The sequence below is a fragment of the Pelophylax lessonae genome (genome assembly GCF_965119305.1).
Source record: "Pelophylax lessonae genome assembly, chromosome: 4".
Classification (NCBI taxonomy): domain Eukaryota; kingdom Metazoa; phylum Chordata; class Amphibia; order Anura; family Ranidae; genus Pelophylax; species Pelophylax lessonae.
Window position 1 is genome coordinate 179474360 of NC_138771.1, and position 22313 is coordinate 179496672.

At 41.5% G+C, this 22313-nt stretch overlaps 1 protein-coding gene across 1 annotated transcript; it reads left to right on the forward strand.

Annotated features, from left to right (window-relative positions):
* Positions 1–19584: 19584 nt before the first annotated feature.
* On the forward strand, positions 19585–21183 carry LOC309552577 (general transcription factor II-I repeat domain-containing protein 2-like; the record flags this gene model as incomplete). Its single annotated transcript, XM_082253525.1, has 1 exon — positions 19585–21183. One exon carries the CDS (start codon positions 19585–19587, stop codon positions 21181–21183), a length of 1599 nt encoding a protein of 532 aa, XP_082109651.1.
* Between the last annotated feature and the right edge of the window lie 1130 nt (positions 21184–22313).

Here is a 22313-nt window from a genome sequence, read left to right on the forward strand (position 1 = left end):
AATTTTTCAAGTTGCAGGTTGAGGGGGATATAAGCTCAGGGGTGGCAGGGCTGGAGCAGGCGCCCTCCCCCAGCTGCCAGGGGAGTGGCGGCTCCAGGAAGAAGGGGGGGCGAGATTCAGGAAAGGTTAGACAGGTTGTGGTAGTGGGGGACTCAATCATCAAGAGGTTAGAGAGGGCAATCTGTCGAAAAGATTGCGGTAGCTGGACAGTATGTTGTTTACCGGGTGCTCGAGTTCGGCACATCGCGGATCGGGTAGACAGATTATTGGGCGGGGCTGGGGATGACCCAGTGGTCATGGTGCTAGTGGGCACTAATGACCAAGTAAGAGGAAGGTGGAGGATCCTAAAGAATGATTTCAGGGACTTAGGGAATAGATTGAGGAATAGGACCTCCAAGGTGGTTTTCTCTGAAATACTGCCGGTACCTCGAGCCACACAATAGAGGCAGAAGGAGATTAGGGAACTTAACAAGTGGCTGAGGAATTGGTGTAGGAAGGGGGGGTTTGGGTTCCCGGAGAACTGGGCTGACTTCTCAGTCGGCTACCGGCTCTTTAGTAAGGATGGACTGCACCTTAATGGGGATGGTACAGCTCTTTTGGGGAGAAAGATGGCCACCAAGTTGGAGGGGCTTTTAAACTAGGAGACGGGGGGAGGGCTCAGAAGTAGAGTCAGTCAGGAGGGAGCAAAGGACAGAAGGCAGTATTAGAGTCAGCAGCGACAGTAGTTCCATAACATCAATTTGGGGGTCTGTGCGGGAAAACCTCAGACCAAACAGGAATAAAAATAATCACCATTCACTATCAACTTCCACAAAACTAAGAGGGGTATATGCAAATGCCAGGAGCCTAGCTAATAAAATGGATGAGTTGGAAATGTTAGTACATGAGGAGGACATAGACCTTGTGGGAATAACGGAAACTTAGTTCGACCCCTCACATGACTGGCTGGCCAATATCCAAGGGTATTCGGTGTACCGGAAGGACAGGGTAGGAAGAAGAGGGGGATGGGTATGTCTCTATGTCAAGAATATTGTAAGGGTGATAGAGAGGAGTGATATTATGGAAGGGATGAGTATGGAGTTAGAATCTGTGTGGGTAGAACTCCATGAGGAAGAAGAAAAGGGAAAAGTAATTGTGGGGGTTTGCTATAGGCCACCCAACCAAAGGCAGGAGGTAGAGCTGGGATTTATATCATTGTTGGGTAAAGTGGCAAAACTGGGATCAGTCATCATATTGGAGGACTTCAATTATCCCGACATTGACTGGGAAGAGGGGACTACATACTCACAGAAGGCCCGTCTATTCATGGAAACCTTGCAGGACAACTACATGTCTCAGTTGGTGGATTCTCCTACTAGAGAAAATGCAGTCCTGGATCTATTGATCACTAATGACCCAGACCTAATCTTGTCGGTAGGAATCTAGGACAACCTGGGCTCTAGCAATCACAGGATGATCACATTTAGCGTAAATAACAATATAACAAGGCAAGTGGGGAACATAAGAACCCTAAACTTCAGAAGGGCAAACTTTCCCAAATTGTGCTCAATGATGGAAAGGGTAAACTGGGACCAAACCCTGGCAACACTGACCACGGAGGAAAAATGGGAATGCTTTAGGAACATATTAAATAAATGCATCTCGCAGTGCATTCCTATGGGAAATAAATTTAGAAGAGACAAAGCCAAACCTGGCTGGCTAAACCGTAATGTTAAAAAACTTATTAGGGGGAAAAAAATGGCCTTCAAGAAATATAAATCAGAGGGCACAGTATCGGCTTTCGAGCACTACAAGGAGGCAAATAAGAAAAGTAAATACGAAATCAAAATGGCTAAAATCAACTTTGAGAGACAAATAGCGGAGGATAGTAAAAAGAACCCAAAGAAATTCTTTAAATATATCAACAGCAAAAAAACTAGAGCAGAGCATATTGCACACATAATTAATGATGATGGGAGGATGGTTACAGAGGACACTGAAAAAGCAACCGTGCTGAACGCTTTTTTCTCATCAGTCTTTACACAGGAAAAGGAGGGGTACACTGACCACGACTATATGGTTAGTAGTAATACACAGGACTTGCCGCTATGGCTAACAGAGGGTGAAATCAGGGAAAGGCTTGATAAAATTAACACAAATAAATCACCAGGCCCGGATGGCGTATATCAGAGAGTACTCAAAGAACTTAGTAAGATTATATCTAGACCACTGTTCCTGATCTTTGCTGACAGTATTATGACAGGAAATGTACCAGGGGATTGGAGGAAAGCTAACGTGATACCGATATTCAAAAAATGGCAGAGGCATGTCCCGGGAAATTATAGGCCTGTCAGTCTGACATCGATAGTATGTAAACTTCTGGAGGGGATGATAAGGGACTATATCGTAGAGTTTGCTAAAGACAACAACATCATCAGCAGTAATCAGCATGGGTTTACAAATGGGCGTGCTTGTCAAACCAATTTCTTAACATTCTATGAGGAGGTGAGCTGTGAGCTAGATAGGGGAAGACCAGTGGATGTGGTGTACCTGGATTTTGCTAAGGCGTTTCATACAGTTCCCCACAAGCGGTTAATTTATAAAATAAGGTCTGCAGGCATCGACCGCAAGGTTTGCTCTTGGATACGGAACTGACTAAAAGGGCGTGTCCAAAGGGTGGTAATAAACAGCGCATACTCAGACTGGTCTGAGGTGGTAAGTGGGGTCCCCCAAGGCTCAGTCCTGGGACCAACCTTGTTCAATTTATTCATAAACAGCGGACGGGATCAGTAGTTCTATATCAGTTTTTGCAGATGACACAAAATTGGGCAGGGCAATAACTGCACAGCATGAAGCAGATATCCTATAGAATGACCTGGACAAAATAACAGAGTGGGCAACGACATGGCAAATGAGGTTTAATGTGGAGAAGTGTACGGTTTTGCACTTGGGGACTAAAAACATAAAAGCACAATACACTTTGGGGGGGGGGGAAGTTTTGGGGGAATCAAAAATGGAGAAAGATTTGGGAGTCTTGGTAGAGGATAGACTAGGCAATAGCATGCAATGTCAAGCGGCAGGTGCCGAAGCCTGCAGAATATTAGCATGCATAAAGAAAGAGATGTATTCCAGAGATAAAACTATAATCCTTCCACTTTATAAAACTCTGGTTCGACCACATCTGGAGTATTCTGTCCAGTTCTGGTCGCCAGTCCTCAGGAGGGATGTGTTGGAGCTGGAGAGAGTCCTGAGAAGGGCAACTAAACTAATTAGGGGATTGGAGGACCTTAATTATGAAGAGCGTCTGCAATCGCTTGATTTATTGTCCCTGGAGAAGAGACGCCTGAGAGGGGACATGATAGCAATTTATAAATATCTCAATGGTGATCTCAGCATAGAAAAAAAGCTATTCAGTCGAAAGGATTGCATGAGGACTCGAGGGCATACAATGCGATTAGAGGAGAAGTGTTTTAACCTCAGGCAACGTGGGGGGCTCTTTACTGTTAGGGCTACAAGATTTTGGAATTCTCTACCACAAGAGGTGGTTTCTGTGGGATGTATGGTGGCTTTCAAAAGACTCTTAGACGTACATCTCAAGGATCAGAACATTCATTGGTATGAGAGATGATTACAGCAACACACACCTACACAGGTTGAACTGGATGGACTATTGTCTTTATTCAACCTCACCTACTATGTAACTATGTAAGGTTTGCTATGTCCCCAGACAAATGGAAAGACCGCAACATATAGAGATCAAATGTGCCACATGGTGACCCAGCCACAATATCTCTAACAGCTACTCAGATCTCCCACGGCTCCAGTTATATGGCATATGAGATAAAGACAGAAAAAAAGACAGAAAAAAAGGCAAACTCATAGTGCAACAAATATTAAAATTATAAAAATGTATTGCAGTAATCCACTCACATGAGGTAAATGGGAAAATTATAGTATACAGAAACCAAGAGGATGTCACAAGCCTAGACTTTTGCTCAACCCATTTCCACCACACAGTCATCATTTGGGAAGGAGAATTCTCCTTCCTCGAAGATGACTTGTAGTGGAAACGCGTTGGTCGGAGTCTAGGCTTATGACAGTGCACCTAATTAGTGAGAAGAATAAAAATGTTATTAGTCTGAATAATGAAAACGAATGAATCCACTACATCCAAGGACTAGTAAGCTAAAATATATATGACAAAAATGTTCTTAGCTTTAGATATTGCAGCATCAGTGAGGACCAACACTGTAGTCCACATCTGATTCAGTAGGGCACTACACAAGGTAAAGCTTCACTAAGCTCTGATGCATATTGAGCCATTCAATAAGCTCTTTAAACTCTGGATGCTGTAGGAAGCAATCTTGCAGCTCTTCAGAGGATCAAAACACATTTTTACAAAAATATATTTTTACTGTAAACAAACCTTTGGTTCATCCTGAAAGTCTGAGATAACAACCTGTTATCAGGTAAAACATTGCTAAATTAGACAATCGAAGTAATTTGGGTGTTAACTATAACAGAACACTACTCAGGGCTCTCGGCCCTTCCGACCCCCTCCAATGCTGTCCCTCGCCATCTTGGAGGGTACCTGGTTGAAATGTATGCTTTTTTTTTAAATATGTACATTTAATAGAGTCTTCTCTGTAAAATTACAATGCCTTGAGAAAGTATTTATACCCCTTGGAATTTTCCACATTTTGTCAACCACAACACAAAGAAAGATGTTACACCCAAAAACGTAAATGTATTTGTACATGTAAATGTATTTGTAGCACCCTCCTAGGTAGGTGCTAGAGAGAGAGGCATGTTTTGGATCTTTTCTGCTTACCATAAAGATTGCCAGGTAAATCTATATTGTTATCTGCCTACCAGAGAGCAGCATCTGCTAGTGAGGTATGCTCATGGTGCTCATGTGCAGCTCAGTTTTTCTGAAGTGTTTGAAACTGGTCCAATAGGGAGGCATATTGGACAGTGGGAGGAAACCTGACAAATGAGTGCACAGGTATTTAGTACAGCCCTGGTGATTGGTAGAAAAAAGTGTGTTGGTGCATGCTGGGATACTGTATAAATGCCAAGGGCACATGTGCTAAGAGTCTTTCAGTTGGAGAGTGAGGTCCCGGAGGGAGGGGACAGCTGGCCCTCCTCCTTGGAAGTTGACATGTGGACTTAGGTGGTCGACCTCAGGGCCTGAGAGTTACAGAGAAACTGAACCCGGAGGTTCTGCAGAGCTGACTAGAAGGGAGACACTGGAAAGGATCTTATTCTGCATACAGTGAGTACAGATCTGTGTCATGGGGCCTGTTCTGAGAGTGCCATCTCTTCAGCTAGAAGAGTCAGTGAGTGGACTGGTGTCAGTAAAGGGGAAGCTAGGGAGTGTCCTAAAGATAATGTAGTGCATCAAGTATGTTGCTGGGGAGAAGACTTAACCCCTTTCATACAAGTGGCAGTATGATTAAAGCAGTGTGACTGCTTCCACAAGTAATCTGGTGAGGCCAAGTGAGAGTTGTCCTTATCAAATGTAAAAAAGTTCAAGTTGGAGTATCCCACTATTCCCTTTTCCCATCTAAGTTCCACAAACAAAACCAAAAACCAAAACCCTTCGACTGTTTAATGAGTAAAGAGCCATTGGGAGAAAGGATGGATGTGTGAACTGTCCCTAAGTGACTGTCTGCAGGTAATCAGAGGAGGCCCAAGAAGTCTTCATACAGCAAGCCCTTACGGGGACAGTGCCTAATTTTTTTTGGATTATATGTGATAGACCACCACAAAGTGCCACAAACTTGTAAAGTGAAAGGTAAATGCTAAATGGTTTTCAATTTTTTTTACAATGAAATATCTGAAAAGTGTGGCGTGCATTTGTATTCAGCCCCTTTACTCTGATACCCCTAACTAAAATCTAGTGGAACCAATTGCCTTCAGAAGTCATCTAATTAGTAAATAGAGTCCCCCTGGATGTAATGTAAATACAGCTGTTCTGTGAAGCCCTCAGAGGTTTGTTAGAGAACCTTAGTGAAGAAACACCATCATAAAGGCCAAGGATCACAGCCGACAGCTCAAGGATAATGTTGTGGAGAAGTTTAAAGCATGGTTAGGTTATAAAACAATATCCCTAGCTTTGAACATCTCACAGAGCACTGTTCAATCCATCATCCAAAAATGGAAAGAGTATGGCAAAACTGCAAACCTACCAACACATGGTTGTCCACCTAAACTGACAGGCTGGGCAAGGAGAGTAATAATCAGAGAAGCAGCCAAGAGGCCCATGGTAACTTTGGAGGAGCTGCAGAGATCCAGAGCTCAGTTGGGAGAATCTGTCCACAGGACAACTATTAATCGTGCACTCCACAAATCTGGCCTTTATGGAACAGTGGCTAGAAGAAAGTCATTGTTAAAAGAAAGCCATAAGTAGTCCTGTTTGAGGGAAGCCGTGTGGGGGATGATGAGGTCAGATGAAAAGCAAAACGCTATATGTGGCGAAATAATGACACTGCACATCATCCTGAACACACCATCCCCACCATGAAACATGGTGGTGGCAGCATCATGTTGTGGGGATGATTTTCTTCAGCAGGGACAGGGAAGCTGGTCAAAGTTGATGGGAAGATGGATGGAGCCAAATACAGGGCAATCTTAGAAGACAACCTGTCAGAGTCTGTAAAAGACTTGAGACTGGGGGCAGAGGTTCACCTTCCAGCAGGACAATGACCCTAAACATACAGCCAGAGCTACAATGGAATAGTTTAGATCAAAGCATATTCATGTGTTAGAATGGCCCAGTCAAAGTCGAAACCTAAATCCAATTAAGAATCTGTAGCAAGACTTGAAAATTGCTGTTCACAGATGTTCTTTATCCAATCTGACAGAGCTTGAGCTATGTAGCAAAGAAGAATGGGCAAAAAAACCCCTCTCTAGATGTGCAAAGCTGGTAGAGACATCCCAAAAAGACATGGAGCTAAAAAATTACAGCGAAAGGTAGTTCCAAAAAGTATTGGCTCGGGGGCTGAATACAAATGCACACCACACTTTATATTATATATATATATATTATAATATTTATTTGTAAAAAAATTGAAAACCATTTATCATTTTCCTTCCTCATCACAATCATGTGCCACTTTGGGTTTGTCTATCTGACTCTATCACATAAAATTCCAATAAAATACATTTACATTTTTGGTTGTAACATGACAAAACGTTGAACATTTCAAGGGGTATTTTTTCAAGGGGCCACAAGGGGGTATACTTTTTCAAAGCACTGTACATGTGCATACAAGGCATACAGGGTCCATGTCACCCCACATTCACAGAATCCCCTTGGTCTTTTGGATTAAAGTAGAACTAAAGGCAAAACTTTATTTGTAATTTTGGATAGAGTAAAGGAGGGTTATGACTCTTGTAAGGTTTATTTTTGCCATCTGTGTCCCATTGGAGAGATTTCCCTTCACTTCTTATCCCTTAGCCAAAACAGGAAGTGAGGGAATCATTTGGGGTTTTCTGTTACTTTCACTTTCAATTATAAAAATAAAAAGAACAAATAGAGGATGAATCTCTATTCACATGTGCACAGACACCAGTACAAGTCTGACTGGTGTTCTATTTCCCTCTTCACTTTATCCAAAATTTTAAAAAAGTTTTGCCTTTAGTTATATTTTAACCAGTTCTGGACAAGAAGGATTTGCCCCCTTAATGACCAGGCCTTTTTTTTGCGATTCTTTACCTGAAAATTGCGCTGTTGGTCGACACTGTACCGAAATAAAATTGATGTCCTTTTTTTTCCAAAAAAAGAGCTTTCTTTTGGTAGTATTTGATCACCTGTACGATTTTTTTTTTTTTGTTTGCGCTATAAACAAAAAATGAGCGACAATTCTGAAAAAAAAAAAAAAAAAACAACTATATTTTTCCCATTCTGCTATTTAACATTTCCAAAAAAAAAAAAAAATTTAAAATCAAAAATTGTCATCCTTTTAGGCCAATTTGTATTCTGCTACATATTTTTGGTAAAAAAATTGCAATAAGCGTATTTTGATTGGTTTGCACAAAAGTTATCGCGTCTACAAACTAGGGGAAAGATTTATGCCATTTTTATTTATTTATTTATTTTTTACTAGTAATGGCGGAGATCTGCCATTTTTAGCAGGACTGCGGCATTACGGCGGACAGATCGGGCACCTAACTGACATTTTTGACACTTTTGGGTGGACCAGTGACATTACTACAGTAATCAGTGCTAAAAATATGCACTGTTACTGTACTAATGACACTAGCAGGGAAGGGGTTAACACCAGGGGTGATCAAAGGGTTAATTGTGAGCCTAGGGGAGTGTTTTCTACCTGTGGGGGGAGGGACTTGTGAAATGATCATAGAGACCTGTGAACCTTTATAGAAGGATCACAAGCACTCTGTGATCATTTCAGAGAGAACAATGGTCAGCTGTGTTTACAACAGCTCGCCATCCTTCTCCCTCAGTGGGGAGCGATTGCGAATGCCCGGTGGCAATCGCGGCTGCCGGTCCCGTAGATTGGCATCCCCGCTGACTAGTGGGTGCAGGAGCGCACTGCTCCCCGATCACCACTCCCACAAACCAATGTACCCCATCTTCGATTTGCGCAGCCGAGCCAGCCTGCCGCAGTAAAACTGCGGCGGGTGGTCGGTAACTGGTTAAAGTGCATGTAAACCCGATTCATGAAATTTGACCTGAGCACATATATCTGTAGTGTTTACTTTCTCTCTCCAAAGCCCTAAGTCCCGTGTCTTTCTGCTGCTCTGTTCCTCTGTTATCGCCATGATAACTTTTGACAAGTTCTCCAACACATGAGTTGAAAGCAGCTGAAAACTTGTGTCGGGGAGGTTGCTATAAATACTGTAGATTAGCAGAGAGCTGATCTATTCACTGCACAGCTAAAGCTGAAGACAGCAGATATACATGTAAATCATATGCAGGGAGATTTGTCTCATCTCTGTGTATCATCTGAGGCTGTTCACTGGGTATATGTGAGGGTTTACATCCACTTTAAAGACATGGGGCAAATCTAGTGGCAGAAAGCAATTACCGCAGGGGACAGTTACAGAGAAATAGTGAGTATTGGAGCCAAAGCTGCTTTTTTTTTTATTTTCAACACCTCTTGGGAACCCAATTATAAAAAAAATGCCCATAGCTGTACTTTACAATGAACCTCTAAAGAAAAGAAATATGGAAGCTGCAATTACCTTCTGAAAAATTCTGGTAGTCTGGTTGTTATGTTGACTGTCTGGCTTCACTACTTTCTAAATCATATATCTGGAACAAGTATGCCAATCAGGAAAGTCAGTAACTTCAGAAATATTCATCTGCATATTTTATCTGGGTCAGTGAATCAAAGTATTAGTCAGCAATGCCACACTCTGCGTCAGGAAGCCTTTCAATTAAAGCTGGACTCCAGGAAGATATAAAACTAAACCAACTCTTTAAACATTATTACATCAATGTATTTTTTTAAATGTAAGCTGTATACATACCTGCATTTGGCACCTGGCGTCAGTCCATGTACTGCAGGGCTCAGAGAAGGGAAGACAGGTGGAGGATAAAGGGCCAGGTCAGAGAGGAGAATGACTGAGAGAAGAGTTCATTGGTGTGCTGCTCCTTTTTTCATTGTCCAATCACAGGGTGAGGGTGGGAAGGGAACCCATAAGTGAAATTGTGATTACAACAGAGAGATATTAGTCTAAATCTCAGGATTGGATAGGCAGAAATACAAATCCTTTTGTAGGTATCTCTCATATATGTATTTCACCTGTTTATTTTGCTGTTTGCCTGGAGCTCAAATTTTCTAAGCTTCTTTTCTTTTACTATTTTCTTTTGATTCATGTATAAAACATTTTTTGTTCTTATTATTCAATTAATTCAAATAATTCCTCTTCTTTTATCCTACACTACAAAATGCTGTCAGATTTGTCAAGAGTATAAAATGGTTATTTGTACTTTCATTAGGGAAATACATATATTCATTAAATATATTTACCAGTCTGAACGTGGCAAAAATGATTCACTGATTGTGAAAACCAGTGAAAATGCTAAGCTGAGGAAAATCGCAATGATAATTATATACAGGTGCATTTAAAAAAAAAATAGAATATCATCAACAAGTTAATTTAGTTTAGTAATTCGCTTTAAAAAGTAAAACTCATATGTTATATAGATTCATTACACACATAGTTATATATTTCAAGCATTTCTTTCTTTTAATTTTGATGATTATGGCTTACAGCTAGTAAAAACCCAAAATTCAGTATCTCAGAAAATTAGACTATTTTGAAAAAGTTCAATATTGTACACTCATGGTGTCAAACTCATCAGCTAATTAACTCAAAACACCTGTAAAGGTTTCCTGAGCCTTTAAATGGTCTCTCAGTCTGATTCAGTAGGTTACACAATCATGAGGAAGACTGCTGCAGTTGTCCAGAAGACAGTCATTGACACCCTCTACATAGAGGGTAAGTCACAAAAGGTAATTGCTAAAGAAGCTTACTGTTCACAGAGTGCTATATCCAAGCATATTAATGAAAAGTTGAGCGGAAAGATAAAGTTTGGTGGAAAAAGGTGCACAAGGAAGCTTCCACAGTCAGTTATGATTTGGGGAGCCATGTCCTTTGCTGGTATTGGTTCACTGTGTTTTATCAAGTCCAGAGTCCACAGTACACAGCCCTCTACCAGGAAATTCTAGAACACTTCATGCTTCCCTCACTGACCAGCTTTCTGGAGAGACAGAATTAATCTGAACTTAAGTAGGGCTTGGCACCTGCCCACACTTCCAAAAGTACCAATACCTGGTTTTATTATCATGGTATCACTGTGCTTGATTGGCCAGCAAACTCGCCTGACCTAAACCCCATAGAGAATATGTGGGGTAATGTCAAGAGGAAGATGAGCCACTATCAAAGCAACCTGGGCTTCCATAACCCCTCATCAGTGCCAAAGGCTGATTGCCTCCATGCCATACTGCATTGTTGCAGTAATTCATGCAAAAGGAGCCCCGACCAAGTATTGAGTGCATACTATACTGCACATGGACATACTTTTCGGTAAACCAACATTTCTGAATATAAATATTCTATTTATTGGTTTAATGCAAAATTCTAATTTTTTGAGATACTGAATTTTGGGTTTTCACTAGCTGTAAGCCAATATCATCAAACTTATAAGAAAGAAATACTTGAAATATATCAATCTGTGTATAATGAATCTATATAATATATATGAGTGTCACTTTTGTTATTGAATTACTGAAATAAAATAACTTTTTTATGATATTCTACATTTTTTAAGTTACACCTGTAGTTAGGATTGCTGTGATACAATTTTTTCTTACTATCTATTTTTACCCCTATACATATGAACTTTTTTATGTAAAAAATCTGGGTCTGGTTTAGGGAAAATTCAGAGATATGCAGTGCATTAATGCATGCCCCTTAATTATTATTATTTTGTATTATTTTGAATGGACTGCCTATATACCACAACAACCACAGGGTATAATGCACTTGTAGCATTTCTATGTGTCTTATCTTTGTGTTGTGGTATACTAAAACACACCTGCTTTGTGGTGTACTGGTTAGGTGTGTTGGGCTGTCACATTGCAGCACACATCGGTTTCTATTTATAAAAGAAAAATATCAGTTTGCAAATGTCTCAGCAAGTGTAAGGAATATTATCAATAATGTTTGTAATATGTGTGTAAAAGTTTCCTTGCTTCCTTTCACAGGGCGAATGTAACATTTCCTAACATTCGAGAAAAAAAGCTGAAACATTTTACTATGAGAGTTAACATTCACCAATAGAGATAATGACCTTACACTATAATCTAAGAACATTTGACTGGAGGAGAATCATATGAGGGAGTCTATGGAAAATCCTAGGTGAAAAACCAAATAGATGTATGGCTGAGAGAACTTCTAGCTGCAGCAGGAAGCAAAACATTTAGCAATAGTATTATTACCACTGCTAAATGTGACAACTTCCTACTGGTTGTCAGGGAACTGTCACCCGCCAGAATCCTAACAACTAGTGACTTATCCCCACCCATCACATTCAGCTGTCACCCGGATTCCCAATTAACAGGTGAATGTAAACAAATAGCAAGCATTTTGTAAAATAAAAAAGATGCCCCCCCAAAATTCATATCAGTCTCTTTAGATCAGGTGTAGATTTTAAGGGTGACCCCATGAAGAAAACAGCATGGTGTCCTGAAATTGCATACCAGCGTTTGCTGTGGATTTTTAGGAGAAACCTCAAGCAAAAATAGATGGAAAAAAAAGAATGAGGTCCCCAAATGTTAGATAATGTTACATTTGCCCAGCAAATGGCAGCAAGGAAACGATTACAGATATATTACAAACATTACCGGTATTATTTGTTATGCGTGAATGAATATTGAAATATTCACAAAGCGGAATTTTTATAACTAGGCCCCATGATGTTTTAATGAGTTAAAGTAACGTTCAGTAAAACTTTTGTTTATTGCATGTTATCATACTGCGGTTCTGAATCTAGTCTTAAGGCCCGCACACACGTAGCGATTGTCGGCCGTAAATATTCGGCCACCGTCCGATCGGCCGATTGTCGGCTTGTTAGTATGATGCTTCCGACAACCGACTGTGACTTTTCGGCCGAACAAAATCTGATGTGCATGCTTTAAAATTTTTGTTGGCCAACACCAGAACGGCCGATTGTTCCTTAGTCAGTACAGAATTCGGACGACAAACAGCAGATGAGCAAGACTGGGCATGCTCAGAGAAGAAAAAATACACGGAAAGTTAACCATCACATGACATCACTTCTGCAGTCAGTTGTTGTTGGCCGACACAATTCGTGTGCAGTCTTTAGCACTTTTCAACCTACACGACAGCACCGGACAAAAGACGCCCGATCGTTCGGCCGACAATCGGTGCGTGTGTACGGGCCTTTAGGCTCAGTTCACATCTGCAAATTGGATGCATTTTTAAACGTATTCAAATTTGCATAACATGTGAATTGGACTGACTTTCAATAGAGCCCATTTACACATGTGCGGGGTCGGCTCGTGGTGTGGTTTTAAAAAGGGTCACGTACGATTTTGGGTCCGATTCAGGTGCAATTTTAGGCATAAATTTGCACCTGAATCGCACCTAAACCGTTGAACAAAACCGAACCGGACTCCCGCACTGAAACCGCGGCTGCATATGTGTGAACAGAGCCTTACTTTAATTGCACATACAAATTTGTAAATTGACAGAGATTTACCACAAGCCATTGTAATGAAATCATTGTCTAATAGATTAAATATTTTGAGAATTAATTATTGATGCCAAATGCTTTCATGTAGTTCCCAAGCTCAAAGGTCCTAATATACCACAACAAATTATTTACAGTCATACTGAACACAGTCCATGGGACGATTACGTTTAACCAGTTTCCAGACCGCCCATGGCATATATACTGTGGCAGGCTGGCCCTCCTGCGCGAATCAACTTGTCCTGCAGCTAGGGGGCGCCAGTGCACGCCTGCCCCCACTCGCCCTTCTGACACCCACGATCGTTCCCCGCTGAGAGAAGAACTGTCAGCTGTTGTAAAGGTCTCTGTGATCATTTCACAAGCCCCTCCCCCCACAGTTACTCCCCTAGGCTCACATTTAACCCCTTGATCACCCACAGTGTTAACCCCTTCCCTGCCAGTGTCATTATTACTGTAACTGTGCATATTTTTAGCACTGATTACTGTAGTAATGTCACTGGTCACCCCAAAAGTGTCAAAAATGTCAGTTAGAGGTCCGATCTGTCCACCGCAATGTAGCAGCCCCGCTAAAAATCGCAGATCGCCGCCAGCCCCGCTAAAAATCGCAGATCGCCGCCATTACTAGTAAAAAAAAAACAATAAAAATTACATAAATCTTTCCCGTAATTAGTAGACGCGATAACCTTTGTGCAAACCAATCAAAATACGCTTATTGCGATTTTTTTTACCAAAAATATGTAGCAGAAAACAAATTGCCCTGAAATGTTAAAAATTTCAGATTTTTTACATTTTTTTGGGGAATGTTATATAGCAGAAAGTGAAAAATATTGTTTTTATTTTTCAGAATTTTTGTTTATAGCGCAAAAAATAAAAATCGCACAGGTGATCAAATACCACCAAAAGAAAGCTCTTTTTGTGGGAAAAAAAGGACATCAATTTTATTTGGGTACAGCGTTGCATGACCGCGCAATTGTCCGTTAAATTAGCGCAGTGCCGAAACGCAAAATATGGCCTGGTCATTAAGGGGGAAAATCTTCCAGTCCAGAAGTGGTTAAAGCTGGTGTTTTTAGTTCCAGGCTGCTCAGGTAAAAAACATCTAGTGCTACGTTAGTTATAGAAAAGTTAGCTCATGCATTAGATGATTTTGTACTAAAATTTTCATCTTTCTAGGAAACCTGTACTTCGCATAGAAATCCCTCAGGCACTGTAGTTTAGCTTGTAGTAAGATAAAACATTAAGGGGACACTCAGTCTACACCATATGTCGATTTTCAGTGCTCATCTTCTTGCTTACTAGTGTGATCATGTATTTTGAAAAATGTACTTTTTTTTCTATACCTTTCACAATCATGTGAATCGTTTTTTTAAAAAACAATACATTTGTGTAAATAAATCTTAAAAACTCAATAAACCAAATTAAACAAATCAAATATTTTAACAAAGAACTTGATTATTATTTGTCACGTATTTCCAACATTTTGGTAGCAATGTCCTTGATGACAGTTCCATTTAGAAAACTCAAATTTGGAGAGGAACTCAGAAAAGGATGTTACTATAAGGACCGAGCAGCTTTTACTAACTGAATCTTTATTGAAAAATTGTCATGTCATATATTCATACAAAAAAGTGGGCATAAAAACCATCCCACAAACACCTCCACCATAGTTGAATTTAACCCATTGGAGCTGGAGCCTTTCTGCCCTTTAAGGGGTTTAAAATGCCGGGAGGTGGGACGGGGCTTGTGGCCATGTGGCTGTCACAGTAGTAACATGATTGGAAATCTCCCAATCGCAAGCGACGATCGTGAGCTTTCCATTAGCGGCCGGTAACTGTGTCGGGAGAGCGTACGCCTTCAAAACAGCTCTATTTGCACTAATGCATGCAATATGCAGGCGTTCGGTGCCAAGGCCCACCTGCCGAGAGGCTGCATATTTGCGTGCGCTCGGCGCCAAGAAGTTAAAAAAGACAACGTTGTCGTTAAACATTCTGCCTTCTATTTGCAGCTTTAATAACTTGGTGGCTAGTGACTGGTGACTTTAGTTATGCAGACAGTGAAACTAGGTGTGTCAAATCTGCCTGCTTCATAAGCAGATCCATCTAGGTTATTGTTTACAGTGCAGTTACCTTAAAAGGCATTACTGAAATATACCCCTAAACATCCCTCTCTTCCTCTAGAGCATGCCCAGGAATTTATTTTTCTTTTACTTTGTTTCTACAGCAAGCAACAGCTTTTATTGCTCCTTTTGAAATCATTACCAGGCTTAAAAAAATCCCGCAGGGTAGCTCCTGATAAAGTCATCATAGCTCTAATAGTTGTGTTGTAGCAATGGTACAAAACTGAAAAGGACTAGCTGAGAAGCATACACCTCCATCCCACCGTGCGATTTTCGTGCGTTTTTGGTGGATGCAGTCTGATTTTTTCATATACAGGGATGGAGACCAATAGCATGACTTGCTTGTGTCTTATTTAAAGTCCAAAATATTTTATGAAATTAGGGATGGAGGCGCTGTGGTTTACAGGCCAATGCCTCATATAAAGTCCCAATCTGTGTTTTTAGCTGTATCCGCCAAGGGGATGGGGATAGAGGTGTATGCTTCTCAGCTAGTCCTTTTCAGTTTTGTACCATCACTACAACACAGCTTAGAGCTATGATACATTAGGCCAGTCATAGATGGGAGCGGGTTGGGGGAGGTTTGGGCTGTCTCCCCCCCCCCCCCACCTGTCTCCCATCTATCCATTAGCAGCCATGTGCTTCCATTGTGGAGACACTCAAAATACTCAGTGGTAGGACTGCAAGTAACACAGGGTGCCATGTAGAGGCCTTGCAGCTTACACATGCATTTTCAAATGCATGTCAACTAAACCCCTGTTCTTTATTTTTATCGTGACACGGGTCTACTTGGTTGGTTGCAGACTGGAGGGTGAGTACATCACACTGGGGGCTGGCTGGCTTCCATGCACCTTTTTTAATCCTTTAAAAGCTGGGCATTACCTGCTGGTGTCTCACTTAAAGTCCCAAATAGCATATATTGTTCCCCCAGACCTATGTCTCCCAAGAGCCTTTTCTCTGTTGTATGGGTAGGCTTTTGTAAGCAATGGCAGAAGCAAATAAATAAATAAATGCTTGCATGTGGAGAGGGACAGTGAGAGGTGGGGGGAATAGGTGGAGTCCTTTAGTCCAGCAGGCAGGACTCACAACACTTATTGGGATTTCAGTGCAGCAATTCCACTGTATCAACAGCTCAAATATAACTATATTGATCGATATATAACGAGTGCACACTGTATTAACAGTTATTTTTTTGTACTTAAAGAATAATAACTATTTTTATTTATATACTGTAGTGAGACAGAATGGAGAGGGATTAGAACTCATGTGAAGTTTTTATTGCTGTCTGTGCTCCTGTTACTCCTGTTTATGGCTATCATCGAAATGAAAAAAAACCCACATCCTTGGACTCAAGGGGATATAGGGAAAAAAATGCCCTGGGCTCAAATGGTTAAAGAGGACACCTCCCCACTTGCATCAGGCTATGTTTAGGCTGCTTTTCTGAGCACATTGTACAGCATCTGAATAAGACATATTTCCACTGAGTTCTTTGCACTGTGCTCAGTAAAGTAGCCAAATGCATATTCATATAGCAGGATTGTTGCTTCTAGCACTCAATGAACCTTGTTAACAGCATGTGGGTTGTATTGAGTACAATCCAAAATAAGTGGGGATTATAAAGACTCTGAAATGGCTGCCTACACCCAGCCTTTTTTAGGACACTAAACTCTGCTTTTAAAACATTCTGTTAAAGTATGTGTTTGCAGCCCCTGGGAGGCAGCTGCTCCAGTCCACAGCACTGCTCTGTTTTGCAGCAATGGACCAGACTACTAGTCTTGCCTTCTCTCCTCCTGTCAAGCCACCAGAGAGCTAGAGAAGAGGCTAATGCTTGAGGGCTGTGTGCATCCAGAGGAAAGCCCCATCCACCACCCGGGAGGACAAAGAAAGAAGTAATGTTGTTACTGTGCAGTCTGGGTAAGGATATAGCCTATTGGGAACAGCAAGGACTTGTGGGAGATGAAGTCCCCAGAGAGACTGTACCTGGTTTTGCAGAGTGTTCTGGAGCTAAAAGTGCCAGCAAGACCAGGGATCTGCAGGAAAGAAAAGGGCAAAGAGTTCATGAGCTTGAGTCCGTAATTTGACTCAACCATGTGCAGTACACATCAAGGTGGTCACTGTATTGGTTAGAGCTGTGAACTGGATGATTAGCCACAGTGATGGAGATGCATAGAGGCTTGTCTGGTAACATTATCAGGTCTATGGGTCCAACATCACCGAGTCCAAAGTCATCATCAGATCTGTGAGAAGGACATGGCCATTGAGATGTGTTACAGCTGGCACTACTGAGCAAAGACAAAAAGCTGGAGGTGATGAGTCATCAACTTGTGTTGTGGTCAGATGCTGCTAGCCATTATCTTTTGGCCATTATTTAAGGAGACATTATTACCTGTTTTGGACAATATTTGGGCACCTACCCCTGGGTTTTAAAGACTCATGTTTGAGCATTTCAATGCCAACAGCTCACTAGCAGGGGTGGGGGGGGAGGGTTTGACAGAGGCTAGGGATCTCAAATTCTTGTGTCACCTTTAGTTAGGATACCTGCTAATAGAGGGCTTAGGGGCAAAGATAATAGTCCGCTGTTATTTTTAGAGTTACATATTATTTTGCAACTGATCTTGCATACTTGTATAAGTGTTTACTGTAGCTTTCCACTCTTTTGGTTACTTTTTACTGTGTGCTGCAATTATAAATATTCACCCTTCAGTCTTGGTGTGTTGGAGAGTGTGGTGTTGCCTAGAGAGTCTTTGGCACTGGGAACAGTGGATCCAAGAAACAGTAGCCCCTTGGGGGTAATTGCATTAAGTGGGAATTCTTTTCCAGGATTCCTGCCCCTTGAGTGACCAATGGAGACTATAAGCCAGAGAGTCATTGTGGATCCTGTTGCCATCAACGAATGGTGTTAGGAGCAAAATGGCCGAGTGGTCGAATGTAGTGGCCAGCATTATCAGAGATGCCTGGACAGAAGAGCAGATTTGCCAAGCAGTGAAGGAATTAGCTCTTGCGTTGGGCAGTAAGAAATATTTGAGACACTGGATATATTGTGTCCTCATGCCCTAAAAATACACGGTGCGCCCTCTTATGCGTCCTATTTTAGCTCCATGTGGCTATATCTTTATAGCCCGTCCCAAAATAAAGATATAGCCACATGGAGCTAAAATAGGACGCATAAGAGGGCGCACCGTGTATTTTTAGGTTTTACTTCCTGGTGTCGGCTCTTCAGCCCGAGGATTATTTTCACCGTCCTGTATGCTGAAATCAAGTCCAGGAGCTGTTAGAAAAGCAGACATTTACCAGACCTGGCCACACGGGTGGTGCATTTGGGGGACTGTGTGAGCGAAACTGAGCTGGCCCATGGGAAATTTTGAATCATGATGCCTCTTGTGTCCGTATGAGCGCATTTAGTTATCTCCTATCGGTACTACAGGCGATATATTTACCAGCATCTGGTAAGCAGCTTATATGTTGGTGGAGGATTGATCACTCTGGGTGGATTGCACATCTTTTTTCAATTGTTCACTGTGTGTCACATCCCCTGATTGGGCTTATGGACTTTTATTAAAAATTTTATTTACATATTTTTTTCACCCAATTATTCATTGTATTTCTGATCTCTATTCATTCACCTTTTTTGGTACTGAGTTAATATATGTTGATCATTTATTTGAGCACATGATTGCACAATCTAGTTGTGTTTTTGAGACTAGTTATTTATATCTTTTTTCCCTTAACGCAGCTTGTTTATTTACCCTGTATAAAGCGCACTCCTGAACCGCACATTCCTGAACTCTGCACTCTGTATATAGCACACTCCTGGACTCTGCACTCTGTACACAGCGCATTCCTGAACCCTTCACTCTGTACATTGAGCATTCCTGAACTCTTCACTCTGTATGTAGCGCATTCCTAAACTCTTCACTTTGTACATACTATACTCTTAACTTCTGATGGTGGAGAGCTCTTGACATCTGATGTATGGGGGGTGGGGTGCTCTGGGTGTCTGCTTATAACTATTTGATTTATATCATCTTGTGGAAGATACCAGCAATGTGTGACACTCCTTTTTGGACTTGCATTATCTGGTACAGCAGTGTAAGTGGGCTCCGTGCTGGTCTGCACCTGCCCTTCACAGCACTGCAATGGTAAAATAATATGGCAGGTGGAGCAGTAAACTTTGGATATACTGACCAATTCCATGTCACTTTACAGAGGTATAGGGACCCAAAAACTACAATCAAATCACCCCAAAATGTCCAAGAAAAGAAAAGTCGATGCAGAGGGAAGGCAATTTAATGAGAGATTGGAAAGTGAATACATGTTTGTACTTGATGGAGACAAGCCGGTATGTATTATTTGCTACGAAGCAGTGGCAGTGATGAAGGAATACAATTTACGCCGGCACTTTGAGACCAAACATGGAGCCAAATATGCTAACCTTAGCCACCAAGAAAAGCAACAAAAGGTCCAGGAATTAAAAGGCAGACTGCATTCTCAACGAAATATTTTTGCAAAAATGACAGCAAAAAATGATGCAGCAGTGAAAGCCAGCTTTCTTGTGGCTGAAGAAATTGCGCGGGCTTCAAAGTGTTTTTCAGAAGGTGCATTTGTAAAGCAGTGTATGCTAAAGGTATGTGAGCAGGTGTGCCCTGAGCAGAGACAGGCTTTTAACAATGTCAGCTTGTCAAGAAACACTATCACAGACCGGGTCAGGGACCTAGCATGTAACCTTACAACACAGCTGGCTGAAGAAACATGCAGTTATCTGGCGTTTTCATTAGCTGTTGACGAAAGCACCGACAATACTGATACAGCTTATCTAGCCATTTTTGTTAGAGGTGTGAAGGGCGACTTGTCTGTCAGTGAGGAGCTTTTGGATGTGGTCGCTATGCAAGGGACAACAACTGGGAGGGACATCTTCAACGCAGTGGAGGAATCCATAAATAAAATGAAATTACCTTGGGAAAAGTTGGTGGGGCTTACTACTGATGGAGCACCTGCAATGTGTGGAGAGAGAATAGGCTTGGTTGGACTGTTAAAAGAGAAAATGAAAATAAGTAACTGCCACACGCAGCTGATAACTTATCACTGCATTATCCACCAAGAAGCTCTGTGTGGCAAGGTTCTGGAACTGGATAACATAATGTCCACGGTCACGAAAACAGTGAACTTTCTTCGTGCACGGGGCCTGAATCATCGCCAGTTCCAACAATTTTTGAAGGAGGTGGGCACGGAACATACAGATGTGCCATACCATACAGATGTAAGGTGGCTGAGTAGGAGCACTGTTCTCAAGAGATTTTTTGAGCTTTTGGAAGAAATTGCTCTTTTTATGCAAAGTAAAGGGAAGCCCTTGCCTGAACTGTCAGATCCAAATTGGCTGTGTGATTTTGCCATGCTGTGTGACATAACAGAGCATCTCGCCCAACTGAGTCTGAGGCTGCAGGGCCGCAAACAAGTCATAACGGCAATGTATGATGCAATCACAGCTTTCCAGGAGAAACTGCGCCTATGGAAGTCACAGCTTGAAAAAGAAAGTCTTGCCCACTTTCCTATCTGTCAGAGCATCTCAACCAAATTCCCAGGTGCTTTTTCATGTGCTCGATTGGCTACCAAAGTGAACTGTCTGATTGATGAATTCAACCGATGCTTTTCTGACTTTAAGGAACAACACTTAACCTTTAGCAGCTTTGCCAATCCCTTCAACATCCATGTTGACAGTGCACCACATCACCTTCAGATGGAATTAATAGAACTTCAGTGCAACAGTAGCCTGAGAGCAAAGTTCCAGGATGTGGCAGTCGACGACTTTTACCGTCTCCTCCCCCCTGATTTGATGCCACAGCTCTGACTTCAAGCTGCCCGTGTTCTGTCCATGTTTGGGAGCACCTATCTATGTGAACAGATGTTTTCAGTCATGAATCTGAACAAGACCAAGCTTAGATCACGCATCACTGATGATAACCTCCATGCTGTTTTGCGGATTGCTACAGCACAAGACCTAAAGCCAGACATTGATGGACTGACCTCAGGAAAACGGTGTCAGTCACCCAGTCAGAAAAGTTGAACAAAGTTAATGCCTTGTGTTTGCCATATGTGTAATAAACAGTGCTTGGCAATATTTGTATGTTTAAAAAAATGTACTTTCTGTTACCAAAACGAATTGTTCAATAAATTGTACGATAATTGTATTGTTGAATATCGGCTTGCCATTATTACTTCTAAGCTTCTGCTTTCAGAGTTAGTTATTACTTAAATTATTACTAAAACCAGTAATAATCGAACGCAGTTACAATTATTTATCATAATACAGAGTGGACACATAGTCCTACAGATACCACCGGCCCCTTGAGGGCAACTATACTGCTGATGCGGCCCCCAATTAATTTGAGTTTGACACCCCTGATCTATAATATGCAGTGTAAGTGTTTGTGGAAATTGAAGCATCTAAATACCATTTTTGCAGATTACTTCAGGCCGGTCACGTGACTCCCGGCCGCACTCAGCCCCCATCTAAGGGCTACAGCGGGAGGAGCCGAGCGGCCAGCACTGCAGCCACATGACCTCCCAGCTGACATCAGCAGGGGATCTCAGCTCCTCCTACTGTTTCCCTGGATCGGAGTAGGAGAACAGCTGGGAGTCCAGCCTGAATATATCTGCAAAAACATTATGTAAACACTTTGTTTTCCACAAACACTTACACTGCCTGTAAAACAGTAAATTAATACCCGCGCTGTGATGAATAAATAGAAAATTATATATATTTTTATATAACCTGAAGCTGCTGCTCACCAAGTAAAACACCAGGAAAAACTGAAAAACATATAGGCAGCGCTAGCAGGTAGAATATATAAATAAGTGCTTAATAATTAAAAATTGGTATACTGTGATAAAATGTTTAAGATTCTTCTAAAAAATTAGGTGTATACAAATTCAGTAAATATAAATTCATAAATTCATAAAGTGCGACAATAAATATGA